At 44.0% G+C, this 18,642-nt stretch overlaps 1 protein-coding gene across 7 annotated transcripts in view; it reads right to left on the bottom strand.

Annotated features, from left to right (window-relative positions):
* Window positions 1–656: 656 nt before the first annotated feature.
* The window catches only part of ANAPC1 (anaphase promoting complex subunit 1), a 95,835-nt gene continuing 77,849 nt past the window's right edge, over window positions 657–18,642 (bottom strand). For 6 of the 7 annotated variants that reach the window (XM_047781195.1, XM_047781193.1, XM_047781192.1 and 3 more), the window contains 5 exons: window positions 18,181–18,276; window positions 14,975–15,173; window positions 10,360–10,494; window positions 3,688–6,504; window positions 657–1,721 (listed from right to left, as the gene is read on the bottom strand). In XM_047781195.1, the coding sequence (XP_047637151.1) occupies window positions 6,389–6,504; window positions 10,360–10,494; window positions 14,975–15,173; window positions 18,181–18,276 (546 nt within the window). In that variant the 3' untranslated portion in view covers window positions 657–1,721; window positions 3,688–6,388. Of the gene's footprint in view, window positions 1,722–3,687; window positions 6,505–10,359; window positions 10,495–14,974; window positions 15,174–18,180; window positions 18,277–18,642 lie in introns of those variants that run through there. The other variant, XM_047781199.1, reaches the window with a different exon arrangement.

The following is an 18,642-nucleotide window of genomic DNA, read 5'->3' as shown; positions in this document are numbered from 1 at the left end:
CCTGAAATAGGTTTCTCCAAGGAGTCCCTGGTATGTGGAAGGATCACCTGTGAATCTCCAAATGAGTGACTGGGATGCAGTAGGAATAAAAATAATTTTCTTGAGTTCGGGGCAAGGGAGACAGACTAGGAAGGGATGTGGGCAAAGGAGAGAACAAAGCAAATACGGGGAAGGAGGAGAGTAAAGCCACTGTGTAGAAAACTCGCCCTCGAGGACCAGGAGCAGGAGGAGCGAGGAGGGGGAGCTTCATCTCCAGTGGGGAAGCACTGCCCCTCATCAGCTTCCAGGGCCGCTTCAACAGGCATGGGCCACTCTGGTCAGATATCTGCCGGGCTTGACAGCCCCTAATTTTATAGTGCTTCCCAGGGATGTTTAGGCAGAGCTGATGACATAAGCACGTAAGGTCATCCAGCTCAACCCTGATGAAATGTGACTGAGGCTCAACTGTCGCTGCCACCAGCCATCGGCCATCCTTCCCTTGAGCACTGGTCAGACCCAAGTTCTAGTCTCAAGTCCAAAGAGCTCTACCTTGTTCAAGGTTTTCCAATTTGTAAACAAGGCAAGTCATACACCTCACCTCACAGATCACTACAAGGATTGAATGAGGATTCTTAATGCACCGACCAGTAACAGAAGTTCAATAAGCAGTCAATAACTGTTAGCCACTACCATCGCCATTTTAATTATGAGGTTTCACAAGAAGCAGGTAAAGTAAAAAGAAAGAGTCCGGCCAGAATCAAGTTATGTTTCCTTCCATTTTTTAACACCCAGAGAAGGCCGGATCCCTCTGAGCCCCTATCAGCTGCCTCAGAAACCGGTCCAGCCAGCAGGACCCAGCACAGAGGAGTCAGAAGAAAAGGGCGTGCATGGAGGGGAAGGCAGGTGTGTGTGGGCATTCGCCTTAATCCTGGGCTCTGCATGAATGAAGGTGATAGATCACCGTGCCTACAGCCTCTCTTCTCCCCTCAACTCGAGTGTGGGTCCGCAGGGCGGGGGCGGGGGGAAAGGGTGTCCAGGGCGAGACAGGAGGCCACTCTCTTGTTCACTTCCATAGTTATTAAAGTCACCCAGAGAACTTCACATGTCTCCACAGAGGTGTCCCCAGGGCAGAAAGATCCATGGAAAGAGGCAGAGGAGAGCAGCTTTTGCCTGGCAAATAAAGGTAAATTTCAAATCAGTTCCTATGCTCCTTCACAGACACAGGCAAAGGGTGGGTGGGGGGGTCATTCTTCTCCTCTCCCTTCAGAGTCAGTGTGCAAAGTCCTCACGGTGAGTGAGAAGGGAAGAGCCCAGTATTTCCCAGTTGGGTCCCTGCCTGGATCACAGAGGGTCCTTCCTCCCTCCACAGCTGCTCAAAAAGGGAGCCCCCTGGCCTCCAGTTCTGCCCCTCCAGAGGCTGTCCCTGAGCAGAGAACCAGGAAGACGAGAGGCCAGAAGAGGAAGAGAATGGTGGACGTCAGGGCCGGTACGTATGTATTGTCCTCGGGCTCCCTTTAGTACCCCTGGCCCTGGACGAAACATCCATGACTACTGGATGGTCATCTTGTCCTCACAAGGCAGGGCCCAAGGTCCAGTCTTCAGGCTGAGCTGCAGGGGAAGGACCCAGGACTTCCCAGGTGGCTCAGGTCCCTGCTCACACGGACTCTTGCTCCTGCAGCTGCCCCTGAGAGCAGCCCCCTGCCCTCCAACTCCTCCTCTGAAGCTGTCTCCAAGCTGAAGTCCTGGAAGAAGAGGGGGCAGAAGAGGAACATATGGACAGTCAATCATGTTGAGGGAACGAAACTCAGGATGAACAAGAGGAGAAGACCTAGTTACCGTCCAGAAGATCAAGAAGCATTCTACCGACTTCTGGGTGTGTGATCTGAGCTGTAGGGTCTCGGGCCCTTTAACTGAGGACCCCAGTGGCTCTGGGCTCATGCCCCAACCTCCCAAGGGGCTCGAAACTATAAGGAGTTGAGGCGGCACAGCCGTAGATCCATCTGCTTCCATGTGCTGGTTCGACTGTGGTGCTGACGGGTTTTTCTTCTGAGACAAGTTCTCGGAGGGAGAAGGGAAAAAGAGGCTCCCAGCTGAGTTCCGTCATCAAGACATTTCAGAACAAATCATGGGGGAATCCTCTGTCCACATTTACTTCCTCCAGTTAAGATTTTAGAGCTCAGTGATGAAAGGACAAACCAGGTATTCTGTCTTTATGCTCAAAATGGGAGGAGACCCATAAAATGTATAGAAATATAAGTTGCTCTCAGCCAGTGGCAAGCGCAGAGAAGGAACTTTTAAAAAGGCAATGACACCTAGAGGTGAGGTGTGAGCAAGAGCAGGAGTGCCTTTCCTGGGATACTCAGGAAAGTCTGCCGAGAATGTGGCATTGGGACCAGAGGCAGGACCCTGTGGGGCAGATTTGAGGACGACACAGAGCTAACACTGTCCACTAGCCACACAGAGCTTTTCAAATTTAATTCTAAATGGGTTCATCAACTTTTCAGATTCAGGCCTCAGTCTCACTAGCCATAACTAGACAGATGCTCAGGAGGCACACATGGCTAACAGCTACCGTGCTAGACAGCACAGTTTTTATCATCACAGAAAGCTCTATGAGATGGCACTCTTTCAAGAACCAGGCGACGGGCCTGGGAGGGCAAAATGATCCTCCTCTGTCCTCCCATCTGGACAGATGTCATTGTCCGGGACAAGGACAGGCAGGACCTGGCACTCTCGGGTAAACACTGGAAAATGGCACCTCCAGGGGACAGCTCTAATTCCAGATGAACCTGCTGGGGGCAGGCGAGGCCAGGTCATCACCTACAAGAAGTGAGAGGGTCCAGAAAAGGAGGGTAGGATGCCCAGTGTTGTGGGGCAGGGGTGGATAAATTCTCTCCGCACCCCCCCCCCCCGCCCCCAGAGTGCTCAGTTATCGGATGGGGAAGAAAAACTTTGCAGTCACAGCACAATTTAGTGACAAGGATGTGATGTCCAGAGGCCCAGGAGCCACATGTAAGCTTTGGCTTGAGGCAAATATGTTAAACATTGAGAACCAGGTCACATCTCTGCATGAAACACGCTGACCACCTCCCAAGTGTTGAAGATTAAATAACAGCAAAACTGAAGCCCCACAGCTGAGACTCAGGTATCTGTGCCAATGCAAAGAACAGCCTTTGTTACTGATGTTAAGGCTCTGAGCCCTGGTGGAAGAAGGGGTGTGGCCTCCACTTCCTGAGACTGAGGAACCGTTTTCCTCTTCCCTGTGAAACGTCCCACAGCCCCAGGTTCACCGCCCCCCCAGAAGGGCTGCTCCAAGGCCCTCATCACTGCTCCCTTCCTTTGCAGAGGATCCTGTTATCCAGAGCTTCTTGGAAGCTGACATTTTTCTGAAAGTGTCTGACAAGGTACCTGCAGCACTAAAACGATGGGGGATGGAGGGGTCTTCAGTGTCCCCACTCCATGGGGGTGGGGATGAGAACACACTGTCTGCACCCACCCTTGATGCCAGGAACAAAGGGCACAGTGCCAGTGCCCTGCCCTAGCCATCTCCTCCCTGGCCTTTTGTCAACTCATCACCACATGTCAAAGGGCCACCTTGGCTGGTCTGACCAGCTGGCCTTGGATGGGGGCGGGACACGACGGTCCCCTCACAACCCTCCCCTCCATCACACCCTGGCCACCCCTCCCTGCCCTGTCTCCACACAGTACCTGCTCGCCATGGTGGTGGAGTACTTCGGCCGTGTTGGGCTCCCTGGTCACCTCTACAACAGGATCCACTTCTTCCTGGCCCTGTGAGTGCTGCCTTAGGGCCCTGCTTTCACTTCTGCCCCGATCCCGCTTCCCTGCCCCATCAGACAGTGTGACCCAGGCACCCAAGGGCCCCCAGTGGTGATGCAAGGCCCTCAGGGCCCACGTGGTCAGAGGAGGGGAGGCGATGCATTAAGATCCTGGGACAAGTAGCATAGCCAGGAATCATCACTTGCTGCCCAGGAACTGAGGTGGAGAGCCCCAGGCTTGGTGCTAATGGCAGTTCTGCCCCCGCTGGACCCAGGGTCCCTAGCAGGTGGGGCTTCCCAGACCCTCTCCTGGACACACAGCCCCAGGCCCTGGTCCCTTCTGGTGACCTCTTCAGTGTCTCCGCATCGTCCCACCTCAGGCTGGGAGTCCTTCTCAGGGCTGGGACAAGCTTGTCCTCTTTCCTGGTGGCAGCTACATCGCCTCTGACATGGAGGAAGACAACCCTATGTCCAAGAGGAGCATCTTCCAATTCCTGCTAGGCAGGGAGCAGTGGCCAGACCTCTACAAGGAGTTCCTCAAGTTGAAGGTGGAATTCTTCAATGCAATGGGGCACCGAGCCTGGGTCACGCCAGAGCTGTGTGAGGAGGTCTGTCGGGGAGGAGGGTAGGGGGGCACCCCAGAGGTGGGGGGCTGGGCCCTTCCTCCAGGTGCCACCCTTCTGTGATTCTCTTTCAGATCCAGGCTCAGAACCCACATCATTGGGTCTGGAGTCGGGTGCGCCAGTGCGCCCCCTAGGTCCCCAAGGCATGGAGCAGGGGCTCCAGGTGGTCCAGGTGAGTGGGGGGAGCCTCCAGGGGCTGCAGGGTGAGAACAGATCCACCCTCTGAGTCCCCTAATACATTTTTAGCATAGTAAGGTCTCTGAGCACTCCCATGGTACAGAAAGTAATGACTGTGTTTACATCAAAATTCATCCGAGAGATCTGATTATGAATCATGCACAATGCTAGACAAAGCCCCAACCTGCGTATCAATTTCCTTCTTTTTTTTTTAAAGGAAAACTCTTGGAGATGCTGATCTAAGTAATGAAAACCTCTGCAGGGTTTTGACCTGAGTTAAAAATTTTAAATATGAACATATGAAAAACACTGAGGTCATCCTTTCTGGAAAAGGAACTGTTACCATGGTGGCTCTTGGGGAAAAAAAGAGAAAGATTAATTCCAACATGTCATCGAAAGTTCTGAGTGTTCTGCTCCCACCTGACACAAGCTATCCTGAGCTGGGTCCCTGAGGAAGGTGTCAGGGTCTAGCCTCACACAGACAGAAGGAGCTCCTAGGGCTCTCTAGGCCAAACAAATAAGACTGCTGGAAAATAAAGGAAACAAGCACACATAATGACTGTTCTCCTTTGTACAGGAGGGTTCATACGTATGCAAATAAGTCATTCTTCAATCAGAGAAAAGCTTACAAATTATACACAATTGAGAGTGAAGGGAACAACAGCCACCTACATACCACGTTCTTCATATCCTGATTCAAATCCACCATTTTATTCTTTTCCTTTTAATTAGAAGAAAAACTCTTTAAAGTGTGAAGGGGAGCACATTTCTCCCTCCTAGTGAGCCACCTTGGCCCTGCTTCGCAGGCAGGTGAACAGGGAAAGTGAGGAGAACCACTGCCTGCACACACCCTCAGACGCTAGCCTCCTCTGCAGAAACGGACGCCACGTGGGTTGTTGTCCAGATCCCAATGGAAACATTTCTATTTGCTTTAAGTGTTCTTTTAAAGCTAAACCCCACAATTCAGGATGTGGAAACGTGAAATCCCTGTGGACAGACCTTGCTGCTCCTACCAGTTTACGGTTCCACTGGCCTCTAGGAAGCAGGGAGCGCACCCACACTTGGACAGCAGGGAGCCGTCTTCTTCCTGCACTGGAGACACCTTCCTAGCAATACTTTTCATGATCATCTAGTTCAGAAACCCATACAGACATACGTTCTCTAAAGCCTGGGTGGAAATGAACTGTCTTTTGTTTTAAAATACAATTTCCAAAGGCCTCTCTACAGTGGAAACCCCTTGCTTTTTCTATTTAGAGCAAGCTTCGTGTTGCACACTTCTTCACCAGGGTCTAAGTCTCCTCCTGTTCAAGATGACTGATCAAACTACGAAGACGCCTGGCACATCACAGGATGTACAAACCTCCTTCCGCCAAGCCAACGGTCACACCTTAGGGAACGCTAAGAGCCTTTTTGTTACTGTAGAAAGTAAAACTTTATGACAGAACTTCTTTAAAAAACTTTGCGTTTTCGAGCATAGTCATGTCACCTGAACCACCACAGCTGAAAGACTTCAAAAACCAATATGCACCCCAGCCCCCACTGCTCTACTCCATGAAACCCCAAACTAATCAGAAAGAGTTCTGAAAACAAACCAAAAAATTTTATTTACAAAAGTAAATTTTAACTCACTTTTATGTATCCTATAATGTTAATGCCAAGAGCAAGAGTCTCTGGGATATTTAAATCACTTTGATTTTAAAATACACTGAAGTTTGTGTAGCTCGTTTCTTCCTAGTTATGTTATAAAATTTATAAATGTTGCTTTAACTTTGTTGTTTGGTCACATTTTTGTGCAGAAGTCACGTTTCAGGGCAGGCTTACCACCAGACATGATCACATAACCATTGGCTGTGGGTTTCCAAGAAGCAAAGGAGCCAATCTCAGCAAAGCTCGTACTGGCATCTTGAGCTGTTTAAATTTGAAAAGGAGTTCTGCAAAGCTCGTGCTCCCTGAAGAAATGGAATTGGAGGGAAAAGGTCACATCTCTAAATAAAGTCTGTCATACATCCTTTCCCAAGGAAACTTCAGACCCACAACCACACTTAAAACTGGCAGTCCTCCCTTTGAAAACAATTACCAAAAAACAATATTTAGTTATGAATTCCCTGAATGCAATGTAAAATATGACTTGGTATAAAATTTTAATTTATCTGTTCAGTACTTCATAAAGTGACCTTCATAAAGTAACTGTATGTGAAACTATCAATACTGTTTAAATACATATATTATTTAAATATCATTGATAAGTGCACTCATCTATCTTCAATCACCATAATCCATGCACTCATTACTTAATCTAAAAAAAAAAAAAAAAAAGCCAGGCTCAAAATGACTAACAGAAAAGTTAATCCAATGCCTCTTTCTCTAAGAAGCAATAGTTCTCAGCCTTGGTCCAACAGAGATTATGATTTAATTTACATAGAGAACAGCCTGGGCGTCTGGAGTTTTGAAAGCTGCCCAGGTGATTCTGATGTGCAGCCTAGGTCAAGAACCACTGCTCCAAGGGGAAGCAGGAAGTGTATTACCTACAAATTCTATTAGGCATCATTTTCCTTTTTGCCTCCATCCCCACTACATGCAACTGTCCACAGTTCCTTTCCTCAGCACCAACATATACACATACATGATCCCTATGAGTCTCTGAGCCCAACAAGCATCCTAGCAGTGTAGACAGCAAAGGCACAGGTGGGTGATACAAACCCACTTAGATGGACAGAGAAGAGTCTCATGTTATGAACTGAGTGACTTGCTGATAAAGACATAACAAGAAAGTGTTGTAATGCTGCATAGAATACAAAGAAGTATTTCTCCTAAATATTTCCTTATATCAGCTCTACCAGTCAGCTGTAAATTAAATCTTTAATAAACCTCAACAGAAATTAAGACAAATTTCCTATTTAATTGTTACTCTAGAGTGCTCCCAAGACCTGCTAAAACCCAAGCCTAGAGAACAACAAATACATATGAGCTATGAAAACATCTCCAATGTTCTGATATACTGTGGAATCCAACAGAACACCGAGACTCGATGTGACTATGGCTGTGGTTAGGTTTAAACTAAACACATCATCTTGCTACTTGTTTTCTATTTGCTCCATATGTTCTCTGTTCCCGCTTTCCTCTTTTTCTCTCTTGGACTGAGTATGATTCCATTACAGATCATTTCCTGCTTATTAGCTTTCTTTTCTTATTTTAGTGGCTGCTTTGTGATTTATAGTATCTTTATCACAGATTACCTTCAAGTAATCTTCACATGTAGTACAACAGCAGCATTTCCATTTTCCCTGGCAGTCTCTGAACTATTGCTGTTACACATTTTACTTTTCAGATTTTACAAAAAACATAGTAGACTGATATTATTCTTATAAGTCAATTGTTTACAAGGTATTTTTTAAAAGAAACAAACTTTAACGTATATACCCATGTAGTTACCATTTCCAATGTTCTTCATACCTTTGTGTAGATCCATATTTCCACCTGACATTATTTCCTTCTGCCTCAAGGACTTACCGTAACATTCCTAGTAGTTGGGTCTGCTGGTAACTAATTCTTTCAGCTTTGATTTGTCTGAAAAAGGCTTTATGTTCATTTCTTTCTTTTGAAAGACATTTTTGCTGGGTATAAAATTCTAACTAGATGGTGTTTTTTCTTTGCGTTCTTTACAGATGTTACTCAATTTATCACTTGCATTGTTTGCTATGAGAAATACACCTCCGTTCTTATTTTTGTTTCTCTGTAACAGGTCTCTTTCCTCTCACTGCTTTTAAGACTTTTTATCACTAGTTTTGAGCTATTTGGTTATAACATGCTTTGGTGTAACTTTCTTCATATTTCTCAGGCTTGGGATTCACTGAACTTTTTCAAACTGTGGACTGAGAGTTTTCATCAAATTTGGAAATTTCCCAGCCATTATTTCTTCAAATTTTTTTTCCTGTCCTTCCCACTCATTTTTCTCTTCTTCAGGGACTCCAATCTCATGTAAATTGGGTGCTTTAAGTCCCAGAGCTTACTCTATTTTTAATGCTGTTACTTTTTTTAATTCTTTTTTCTTTTTGCATTTCATTTTTGATAGTTTCTATTGTTATGTCTTCAAACTCACTAATTTCTTATTCTGCAACATATAATCTGCCATTAATCCCAGTCAAAGTATTTTTCATCTCAGAATTATTAGAACTTTTCATTTCTAAAAGTTCAATTAGATTTTCTACATTTTCTGTATCTCTTAATATTTTGAAATACGGGTGGAATAGTTATAATAACTTTTAATGTCCTTGTCTGAAAACTAACATCCATGTCAATTCCAGGTCAGTTGTAATTGATTTCTCACCTCCCTCATTATGGGTTCAATTTTGTCATATTTTTCAGTTCGAGAATTTCCATTTAACTATTTTTTTACTGATTCCAGACTTCTGGTGAAATTCTCTATCTTTTCCTCTATTTTCTTGAGAACATTAGTCATAGTTATTTTAAGTCTGAACTCCAATATCAGGATCATATATAAGCCTGGTTCTATTACCTTTTTTCCCATTCTATCCTGTAATTTTTGCCGCAATGCCAATACTACGCATTAAAAATTATAGAGGTTCAAGATATATTTTTTTCCTCCTATGAAGGTTAAATTTTCTTCTATCAAGCAGGTAGAATGCAAGCAGATGTCCTCAATACTGTTCAAGGTTAATTTTAGGTCTGGTCTGTTTCAGTTTGACCTTTACTTGTAGGGCTTGGTTCTGCTATCACTTCATCTGAATGGCTGGGATGCTTACCAGAGCCCATCCACCTTGGTAGGCCTTGAGCACCACTCTTGTCTCCTTGGCACTACTCTGCTGCTGAAATCTTTGCTCACATTTTTACCCTCCTGGCTTTTGCTAGATTTCTTGTTTTACCTGGTGCATATGCAGGTTAAGATTTGGTAAATACCTCAAGAGAATAGTGCATTCAGGTGTTTGAGTTATAATCCCTTTGGTTCCCTTCTATGTGAGATTTTGAGGCTCAAGTTCTAGGCCTGAGCAATCATGTACCCACCGTCTCCCCCATCTGCCCAGTGGGACTGCTGTTTCTTGCTGGGACTCTGCATCCTGTGCCACAAATTGACAAATGCCTTTGGGAGGAAGCCAGCATAAATACAGAGCTCCTCACCATACTTCCATTCTCTCAGAGACTGCTGCCCCTCAGTCAAGTCTAGCAAGGATGGTTGCTACCATCCTTTAGTTCCTTTAAACTATATGTAGTTTGTCCACTTTTATGTTTGTTTTTATGGAAGAGTCAATCCAATACAAGCAATTCCATTGTGGCCATAACTAGAAGTTTCTAAATAGACATTTTTATCTGAGGTTTTCAAAACAGCAATAAACTAGTAATGTCATTAAACTTTAAGTTTAAATGAAGAAACAGAGCAATCTTTGCCCTTCTCAAAAATATCTTTCACCCTCAATTAGGGGGCAATAGAAAGTGATATAAATAAAGGTGCTCAGAATTGATTATATTTTATTATTCAGCTTACTGAACAAACTTTGTATCTGATTCCATATTCTGAAAAATATAAACTGTATTAGGAAAACAGTCAAATACATACAAAATTGTTCATTTTTAATCCTCATAATATTTGGAATTAATATTATGTGATTGAAAAAAAAAATCCCAACTAAAAACTCAGAAAATAAAGAAAAACATAACAACACCCAAATATGAACGAAGCCAAAATCCTAACTAGAGAAAATAACTCATTAGAAATGCCTCCTACCAAGAAACTAAACCCATCAGTGGGTAATACAGATACTAAAGAGAGGATCTAGCCATGGGATTACCTTCTAGTCCTATAGCTGGCAGGTGCCGTGGGGCTGGTACTGAGTGGTAGACAAGGAAACAGGCCAGCATGCTCAGCTGCGACTCCTCACAGGGCTGCCCACTGAGGTAGGTATGCACACACACATCACCCCCAGCTGCAAGAGACACAAATGAACAGATCAACTGACTACAGAACTAAGAGGCACAAGGAATGCCCTCTTTTCATTATCTTCTCATAAGGAACTCCCTGAGCACTTACCATACAGGTCCTACGCTGGGCATTAAGGCTACCAAACAGAGCACCTGTCACTGTAGTTTAGTGTTGTAGGGACAGAGATATATGTACCTAATGATGCAAACAAATGCTAATCATGAATTACAACGAGCGCCCCAACAGTGCAGTGGTCACCGTAGTCCATTTAAAATGGGTCACCCCAAACCCCCACTTACCAACCTTCCCTCCAATCTGTAACATTTGAGGGGACTGATTTCAGTTCCAGGACTGGATCCTGATTAGTCTTGACTAGAGGTTCACAAAAATAACAGGCATCAGAATCACTTGGTGGACTCCCACCATTTCATGGATAAGGCCAGAAAACCTACATCACTTAAAGGTTCCCAAGTGATCCTGCTGCTGCTGCTGTTCCAGAGACCACACTGTGAGAACCACTGGTCTGGGGCAATCAATGCAATCCCATCCCCAACACGGTTCAGGGTCAGGCAGGCCTCTGCCACTCAGGAGACACTCTCTGCCACAGGGACTAGCTGAGGAATGTGCCTGAGTTCCAATTCAAGCCAGAGACGTGAGATGATACTGAAGACCATGGTTGCCAGAGGCTTCTGGGAAAGAAATTTCCTCAGTCTTAGGGCAAAGTTTCTAGAAGTAACTCTATACTTCCTCTGAGCAAAATGCTGAGCTTGAGGCAAGGAACTGTTACAGCTTACTGCCATCAGAAAAAAGTACTCTGAGGATAATAAAGCCATGGCCCATAGTGTCACTGATGGAACCTCAGAGAAATGGAGCTGAAGCTACAAGAAAAAGATGACCCTTCAGCCTGCTGTAACCATGGAATCCCAATTATATAAGCTTACGTGTGTCCTTACGGTTTGAATCATGCTGACTCAGGCCTTCTGTTACTTGCAGGCAAAGGCATTTTAATATAGAGGAAAAGGTTGAGAGAGAAATAAAGACAGCAGGAAAGCTGCCTGAGGTAGTGTGTATCAGAAGGCCTGTGAGGAAAGGGAATTTAATGGAGGCTGCAAGAGTGACTATGAGTTGAGCAGGTAAAGAAAGAGAGGAAAAGGTTCTTGGGAGGAGAAGCAGCATATTCAACAGTCCTGTGCTGAGAAGGAGTTCCGTGCTCTGGAGGGAATGGAAGAGCCCAGGGTGCCTGAGTGGAGTTTGTGGGGCTCAAGTGGTATAGAAAGGGGCTGTAGAGGGAGACTGGGACCTTGCTGGCCATGAAAGGCATTGTGGCCACACAGTACAGATTTTTTCACAACTGAGTCAGCAGCCTTTGAAAGGAATGCAGGAATGTTAGTTTACTCATTCTGTCAGTTGATTAGAGATGGTGAGAGAGAGAGAGATAAGAATAAAAATTAGGAAGACGTGCAGGAGGCTACAACAGTTGTCCAGGCAAGAAATAATCATGGTTTGTTCCAGGATAGAAGCAGCAAAATGTGGACAGATTTAATAGCTAATTAAGAGTCAGGATTAGAAAAAAGAATATATATGTATTTGTATAACTGATTCACTTTGCTATAAACCTAAAGGTAATACAACACTGTAAATAAACCATACCCCAATAAATACTTAAAAAAGAGGACTGAAAGGCTATGGCAATGGACTGGCTACCAAAGAAGAGAGGGAAGGGAGGGAGAGGAAGAATCAAGGGTGACGCCCAGAAAAACTAGTGGAGGACTGACAGAGAAACAGTGATGAAACAGAAAAAATGGCCAGAGGGTTTAAAAAAAAAAAAAAACTGAGAAAGTGGGATAAAATGCACTGGCACAGACACCAAGAGGGCCTGTTTCCCTAATAATGAGATGGAGTGACAAGAGCATCATCAGGAGTCCACTGGGCCTGCTGTGAGGATGTCAGTCTGGTGCGAGGTGGGACACTGGGGGTGGCAGCAGGAGGAGTGATAAAGGAGGCTAGAGACCCTGCTGTGACAGCCTGTCACAGGAAGGGCAGAACACAGTCGCCACAGTTCCTTATCGATGACTTGCTCACGCCTACTGGCTTTTTGTTTTACTGATTTTCCCTACTGTTTTTGTTTTCACTTTCATTGATTTCTGCTCTTACATGCTTGTTTTGGGTTTATTTTGCTTTTTTCCCCTAGTTTCTTGAAGTAAGAACTTAGTGATTTGAGACTGTCCTAGTAGAAGCCTTTAGCACTATAAATTTCCCTCTCAATACTGCTTTAGCTGGGGTACTCACACTACAAAACTTCCAAATTTACTCTAAACCAAAGTGGTTAGGAAAAGTGTAGTACTGGCCTCAAAGATTGACAAACAGATCAACGGTACAGAGAGACACACTTATACAGACCACTAATTTTCAACAAAGGCCCCAAAGCAATTCAATAAGAAAAAAGTCTTTGCACGAATGGTCCTTAAACAATTAGCTATCCATATTTAAAGTTAAAAAAAAAGAAAAGAAAGGAGTTCCTGTCGCGGCTCAGTGGTTAGTGAACCAGACTAGCATCCACGAGGACGTGGGTTGGATCCTTGGCCTCGCTCAGTGGGTTAAGGATCCGGTGTTGCTGTCAGCTGTGGTGTAGGTCACAGACACAGCTTGGAGCCTGTGTTGCTGTGGCTGTGGTAAAGGCTGGCAGCTGTAGCTCCTACTGGACCCCTAGCCTAGGAACCTCCATATGCCATGGGTGCAGCCCTAAAAAGACCAAAAAAAAAAAAAAAAAGGGACAACTCCTGCCTAATACCACATAAAAAGTTAGAGATGAATCATACAACTAAATATAAAAAATAAAACTACAGCGCTTTTAAATAGAAATCTTAAACAAAAACCTTCATGACCTGGGGTAGGAAAGAGTTCTTTGCACTCAGAAAGCAATAACCCTAAATTAAATCGATACATTTGACTTCATCAAAACTAAAAACTTCTGTTTATCAAAAACACTCTGAAGAAAATAGGCCAGGCATGAAATAGGAGAATATATCTGCAAACACACATCTAACAAAGAACTTGAAGCCAGAATACGGAAAAACTCCTACAACTCAATAATCAAAAGATAGCCAACTTAAAAACTCAGTAAAGTTATGAAAAGACACTTCGCAAAGAGTATATGAAAAACCAATAAAGACATGCAAAAATAATCAACATGACGAGTCATCAAGGAAATGCAAATTAAAGCTACAAAGAGACACCACTACGTACTCAGTAGACTCTAAAACTACAGATACCAAAAACTGCACAGCATTCCACTGCCAGCAGGAATGTAAAATGGCACAATCTGGAAAATAACTGAGCATGGCAATGAGTGAAGATACAGATGATACAAGAATGGCAGGATGCTGATACTCCTGAAGCTGCGTGATAGAATGTATTACATTATTATGTTCACTCTGTGCTATGCTTTAAATTTTATACAATAAAATATAAAAGTAAATTAAACTTTAAGTTCTTAAACTTTGAACCTGTTTTCTTTGTTCAAGATTAAAATCTAATTGAGGAGATAAATCACAAAATGACTATACAATATAATAATTCTACTGCATTTTCAGATTTCATGATTATAGTTTGGCTTACTACTGAGAGGCCCTAAAAATCCACATGTGTATCCACAATTTCCCTGAGACACAAATATAAAGGACATTCTCCAATGCTGCCACATAGCCTCTGCATCTTCAGTTAATTTATTGTTCTCCTTCCCAAAGGTAACAGTATCCATGAGAGAGGAGACCACATATTTAAGAGTTTTTTAAAGTGATGGTTCTTTTTAAATAAAACCATAAATACACATTTTTGTCAACCAGAGCAGCAAGTCAAATCTGGTGGAGGCTCAGAACAATGCTGTAAACCAGTGAATGCCCTAAAGAGCAGTGAGGAGACAGCAGTTCAGGCACTGTTTTAGAGAATGCTCCAGTCACTGCCAACGTTTCATTACATCACACAAAATATGCAAGTCAGAGAGTCTGCAAAGGTGTGAGGACTTATTTCTTATCAATAATAGCAAGGGTCTGCTATGAGTGATCAAATGCTAAACTAAATAAAAAGAAAATACTGACACCTATAAAATAATTTGTCTTTTTCCTCACACATGAAAACAAAAATGATGACCACATTTTTAGAAATTGCAACATTATATTACCTGGCATTCAAATTCCAAGAGGAAATAATAGAGCAGATGCAGGAGTTAAACACAAACACTGGGAGTCTGGAATTGCTACATGTATATTCTCTCCCTGGCTTATAAAGTATAGAGTTAAATGTAATTGTTAAAGAAGTTAAAGCTGCTACTCAGAGTCTAGTTTACCTAACTAGAAATATTAATCTATAGCCATTCTGGATTATACTCAGATTTATCTTGCTTACCAATTAAAAAATAGGTTAAAATAGAAACACCTGAGTCCCAACATGGCTTAAAAACACAAAGGGCACAGTGCTGTTGTTACCTTGTAGCCACTGGTCCAGAGTATTATCAATAGTGCATTTGACAACAGGGAGGAATTCTGAGTTCATAAAGAGCCCTCGCTTGGGGTGGTTCTGCAGCCTCTCCTGGTGGCTTCTCGAGCTGAAAAACTCTAACACCAACTTTATCTGCCAAAGTTCAGATGTCTCAGACATTTCTCTTCTCCCCAGTCTTCTTACAGCCTTGCAAAGAAAAGAGGAACAGCAATGCACTTAATGAAAGTGTGAAGGTGCTGTCACCTCCTCAGAGTTGTACACTTGAGGATTTTTTGTTTGTTTGTTTGTTTTGCCACTTTCTTGGGCCGCTCCCATGGCACATGGAGGTTCCCAGGCTAGGGGTCGAATCGGAGCCGTAGCCGCCAGCCTACACCAGAGCCACAGCAACGTGGGATCCAAGCCACGTCTTCGACCTACATCACAGCTCACAGCAACGCCAGATCCTTAACCCACTGAGCAAGGCCAGGGATTAAACCGGCAACCTCACGGTTCCTAGTTGGATTCGTTAACCACTGAGCCACGACGGGAACTCCCGTACACTTGAGGATTTTTTAAATGTGGTTCATTAGATTGATAAAAGGCAGAGGGGAACCTGTTCTGTGTTCTGATGCAGTTTACCACAGAGGGGCCCTTTATTGGCTCTAGATACATGGCCCACTCTCTTCAAAATGAACAAGAACAACCTTCAGGTAAAAGGCAGCAAAGGCAAATGATTCAATCTTGGTTCAATGGTTCTGAACAATGAAGACCCAATAGGTCTACAGCCAATCACCTCTGGGAATCCCACATGGGGTACAATGACATGGCCAGGATCAAAAGGCAAAAGCAGTTATTATTGATAATGCTGTTCTTGGGACCCATGTGCAAAGTTACCATGGCTGCAACCAGAGAGGATCATAATCCACAGATACCTGCCCATGACTGCCAAGGCGAAGGTTCAGAGTGTAAAAAGAGGACACACTCAGCCAGCAACTGAAAGATACAACTCATTACTGGGCTGCTGTACATAGAAGCAGTACCAGTATGGACCTCATGTGAGTGTACATACCATTCAAAAAAGGTAGATAACTGGAGTTCCCATTGTGGCTCAGCAGTAAGAAACTCAGCTAGTGTCCATGAGGACTTGGGTTCGATCCTTGGCCTCACTCAATGTGTTAAGGATTCACCGTTGCCATGAGCTGTGGTATAGCTTGTAGACAGCTCAGATCCTGCATTGCTGTGGCGGTGGCATAGGCTGGCAGCTACAGCTCCAATTCAACCCCTAGTCTGGGAACTTCCATGTGCCACAGGTGCAGCCCTAAAAAAAACAAAAAAAAAGAGAAAGAGAAAGAGAATATTACTTAACACAGATTTGGGGGAATTACCTTCTGCATTTTCCCACTCAGCTTTTTATTTTATTTTCGTCTTTTTGCCTTTTTCTAGGGCCGCTTCCTGCGGCATATGGAGGTTCCCAGGCTAGGGGTCGAATCGGAGCTGTAGCTGCCAGCCTATGCCAGAGCCACAGCAACTGCAGGATCCGAGCCGCGTCTGTGACCTACACCACAGCTCACGGCAACGCCGGATCCTTAACCCACTGAGCAAGGCCAGGGATCGAACCCACAACCTCATGGTTCCTAGTCGGATTCATTAACCACTGCGCCGCAATGGGAACTCCCTCCACTCAGCTTTTTAGCAGAGATCAGTTTCTCATTAGAGATTACTTCCTTTGTCTTTAGACACTGAATCCCAAATTCTTATCTGTGAACTCATTATATCATATTCACTCAAAAAGACGTTTAAAATTACAGGTCCTAGGCTTCACCTCAGAAATTCTGGCTCAGAGATGGGATTAAGATGGCGGAATAGAAGGACTGGAGCTCAACTTCTCTCCTAAAATCAACAAAATTCACAACTAAAGGCTGAGCAATCTTCAACCAAATGGACCAGAAACCTTAAAAAAGATACCCTACTCCAGAAGACAAAGAGGAGGCCACATCAAGAGGTAGGAGGAGCGATTACACAATATAAACAACCCCATACCTCCCCAGGTGGGAAGCCCCACAGACTGTAACTGGTTCACAGAGACTCACCTACAGGAGTGAGAGTTCGGAGCCCCACATCAAACTCCCACGTTTGGGGATCTGGCACTGGGAGAAAGAGCCCCCAGAGCATCTGGCCTTGAAGGCCAGTGGGGCTTGTGCACAGGAGCTCCATAGGACTGGGGGAAACAGAGACCCCATTCTTAAAAGGCGCACACAGACTTTCATGTGCACTGGGTCCCAGGGCAAAGCAAAGTCTTCATAGAAATTCTAATTCAGTCATTATGGAAATGGGACTCGTGGATCTGTATTGTTAAAATATCCCAGATAAATTTTAGCCAAATTAGAAAACTACTGGCTTAGTTTAACTGCAAATTTGAGTCTGAAAAATATGAAAATATCATTAAAAAGCCAGAAGTAATAACCTAAAGTGAACAAGTGAGTCCCATTCTTTAGGAAAGCCGCTATGCATTTTCTTCTGCATTACCCCCTTTCAGGCTCTTTTAAAATAGCATTAACACAAAAGAATTTTAAAATGAACTCCAGCTCCCTAAGTCCCTATATACTGACGCTGTGACCTCCACAAGCTTAACCATGCAGGTGTAAGTACACACCACCGCATCGCCAGGGCACTGTTCCTTCACTTAACTGCTCATACGCATAATCTTTGCCATGAAGAGGCTTTGCTGAGGGGGAGGTAAGAGCTCACATAAGGAGCTCAGGGAGAAAGGGAGGGACCAGTCAGAGGAAAAGGCCACAAGGGGAGTGTAGAAACCCTTGGAGTCAGACAGCCCACCAAGGTGCACTCCTGTCAGCATAAACTCTACACTTTTGGTAACTAAAGCACTTTCAACTTTGATAGGAATTCCCTTTTTATTTTTAGAGCTACACCTGCAGCACATGGAAGTTCCCAGACTACATACAGGGTGAATCAGAGTTGCAGCTGCCGGCCTACAGCACAGTGAGGCTAGGGATCAAACCCACAACTTCATGGATACTAACCATGTTTTTAACCCACTGAGCCACGATGGGAACTCCAGGAATTTCATTTTTGAAACCAAGAAATAAGAAACTAAATAGATGGACACGTAAGGAACCATAACTCATTGACCGGTATGTTACTTGAAATACAGGATAAATCTCATCAGAACTGGAATAGGTTTTTTGAGCCATACCTGATCCATGGCTATGTATGCAGGCAACATCTCTGGGGTCTCCTGAGTCACACATTCATAGAGAATTGAAGAAAAGAGATCCAGAATTTCCTGTTTCTGTGGAAAGTCAAAATCTTTTTGTAGCACCTTAATGTATATTCCAAAATCAATTCAAAAACAACTGTATAGCAACTATCATGGCCCATTCTTAAGTTCTGTAGTGAATGATATAAAAGGGTAAAATAGCTAAGTCTTTAAAAAATCATAGTGCATGTAACGCTAAACATCAATTTAAAAAAAAATCAAAATTAAGTCCCAATGAACAGTTAAGGATATAAATGCTGTGGGAGAAAGGAATGAACCAAGCCAGCAAAATCAGCAGACAGGACAACACAGCCATATGCCTTGGGTTGGGCTGGCAAGAAAAGGATTCAGAAAGGACACCCAGAATCCGCAAAGATGCAGTAGAACAGGTGGGAGAGG

This window comes from Phacochoerus africanus, chromosome 5, assembly GCF_016906955.1.
Source record: "Phacochoerus africanus isolate WHEZ1 chromosome 5, ROS_Pafr_v1, whole genome shotgun sequence".
In the NCBI taxonomy this organism is placed as follows: Eukaryota; Metazoa; Chordata; class Mammalia; order Artiodactyla; family Suidae; genus Phacochoerus; species Phacochoerus africanus.
This window is presented reverse-complemented; position numbering and strand designations above follow the sequence as displayed.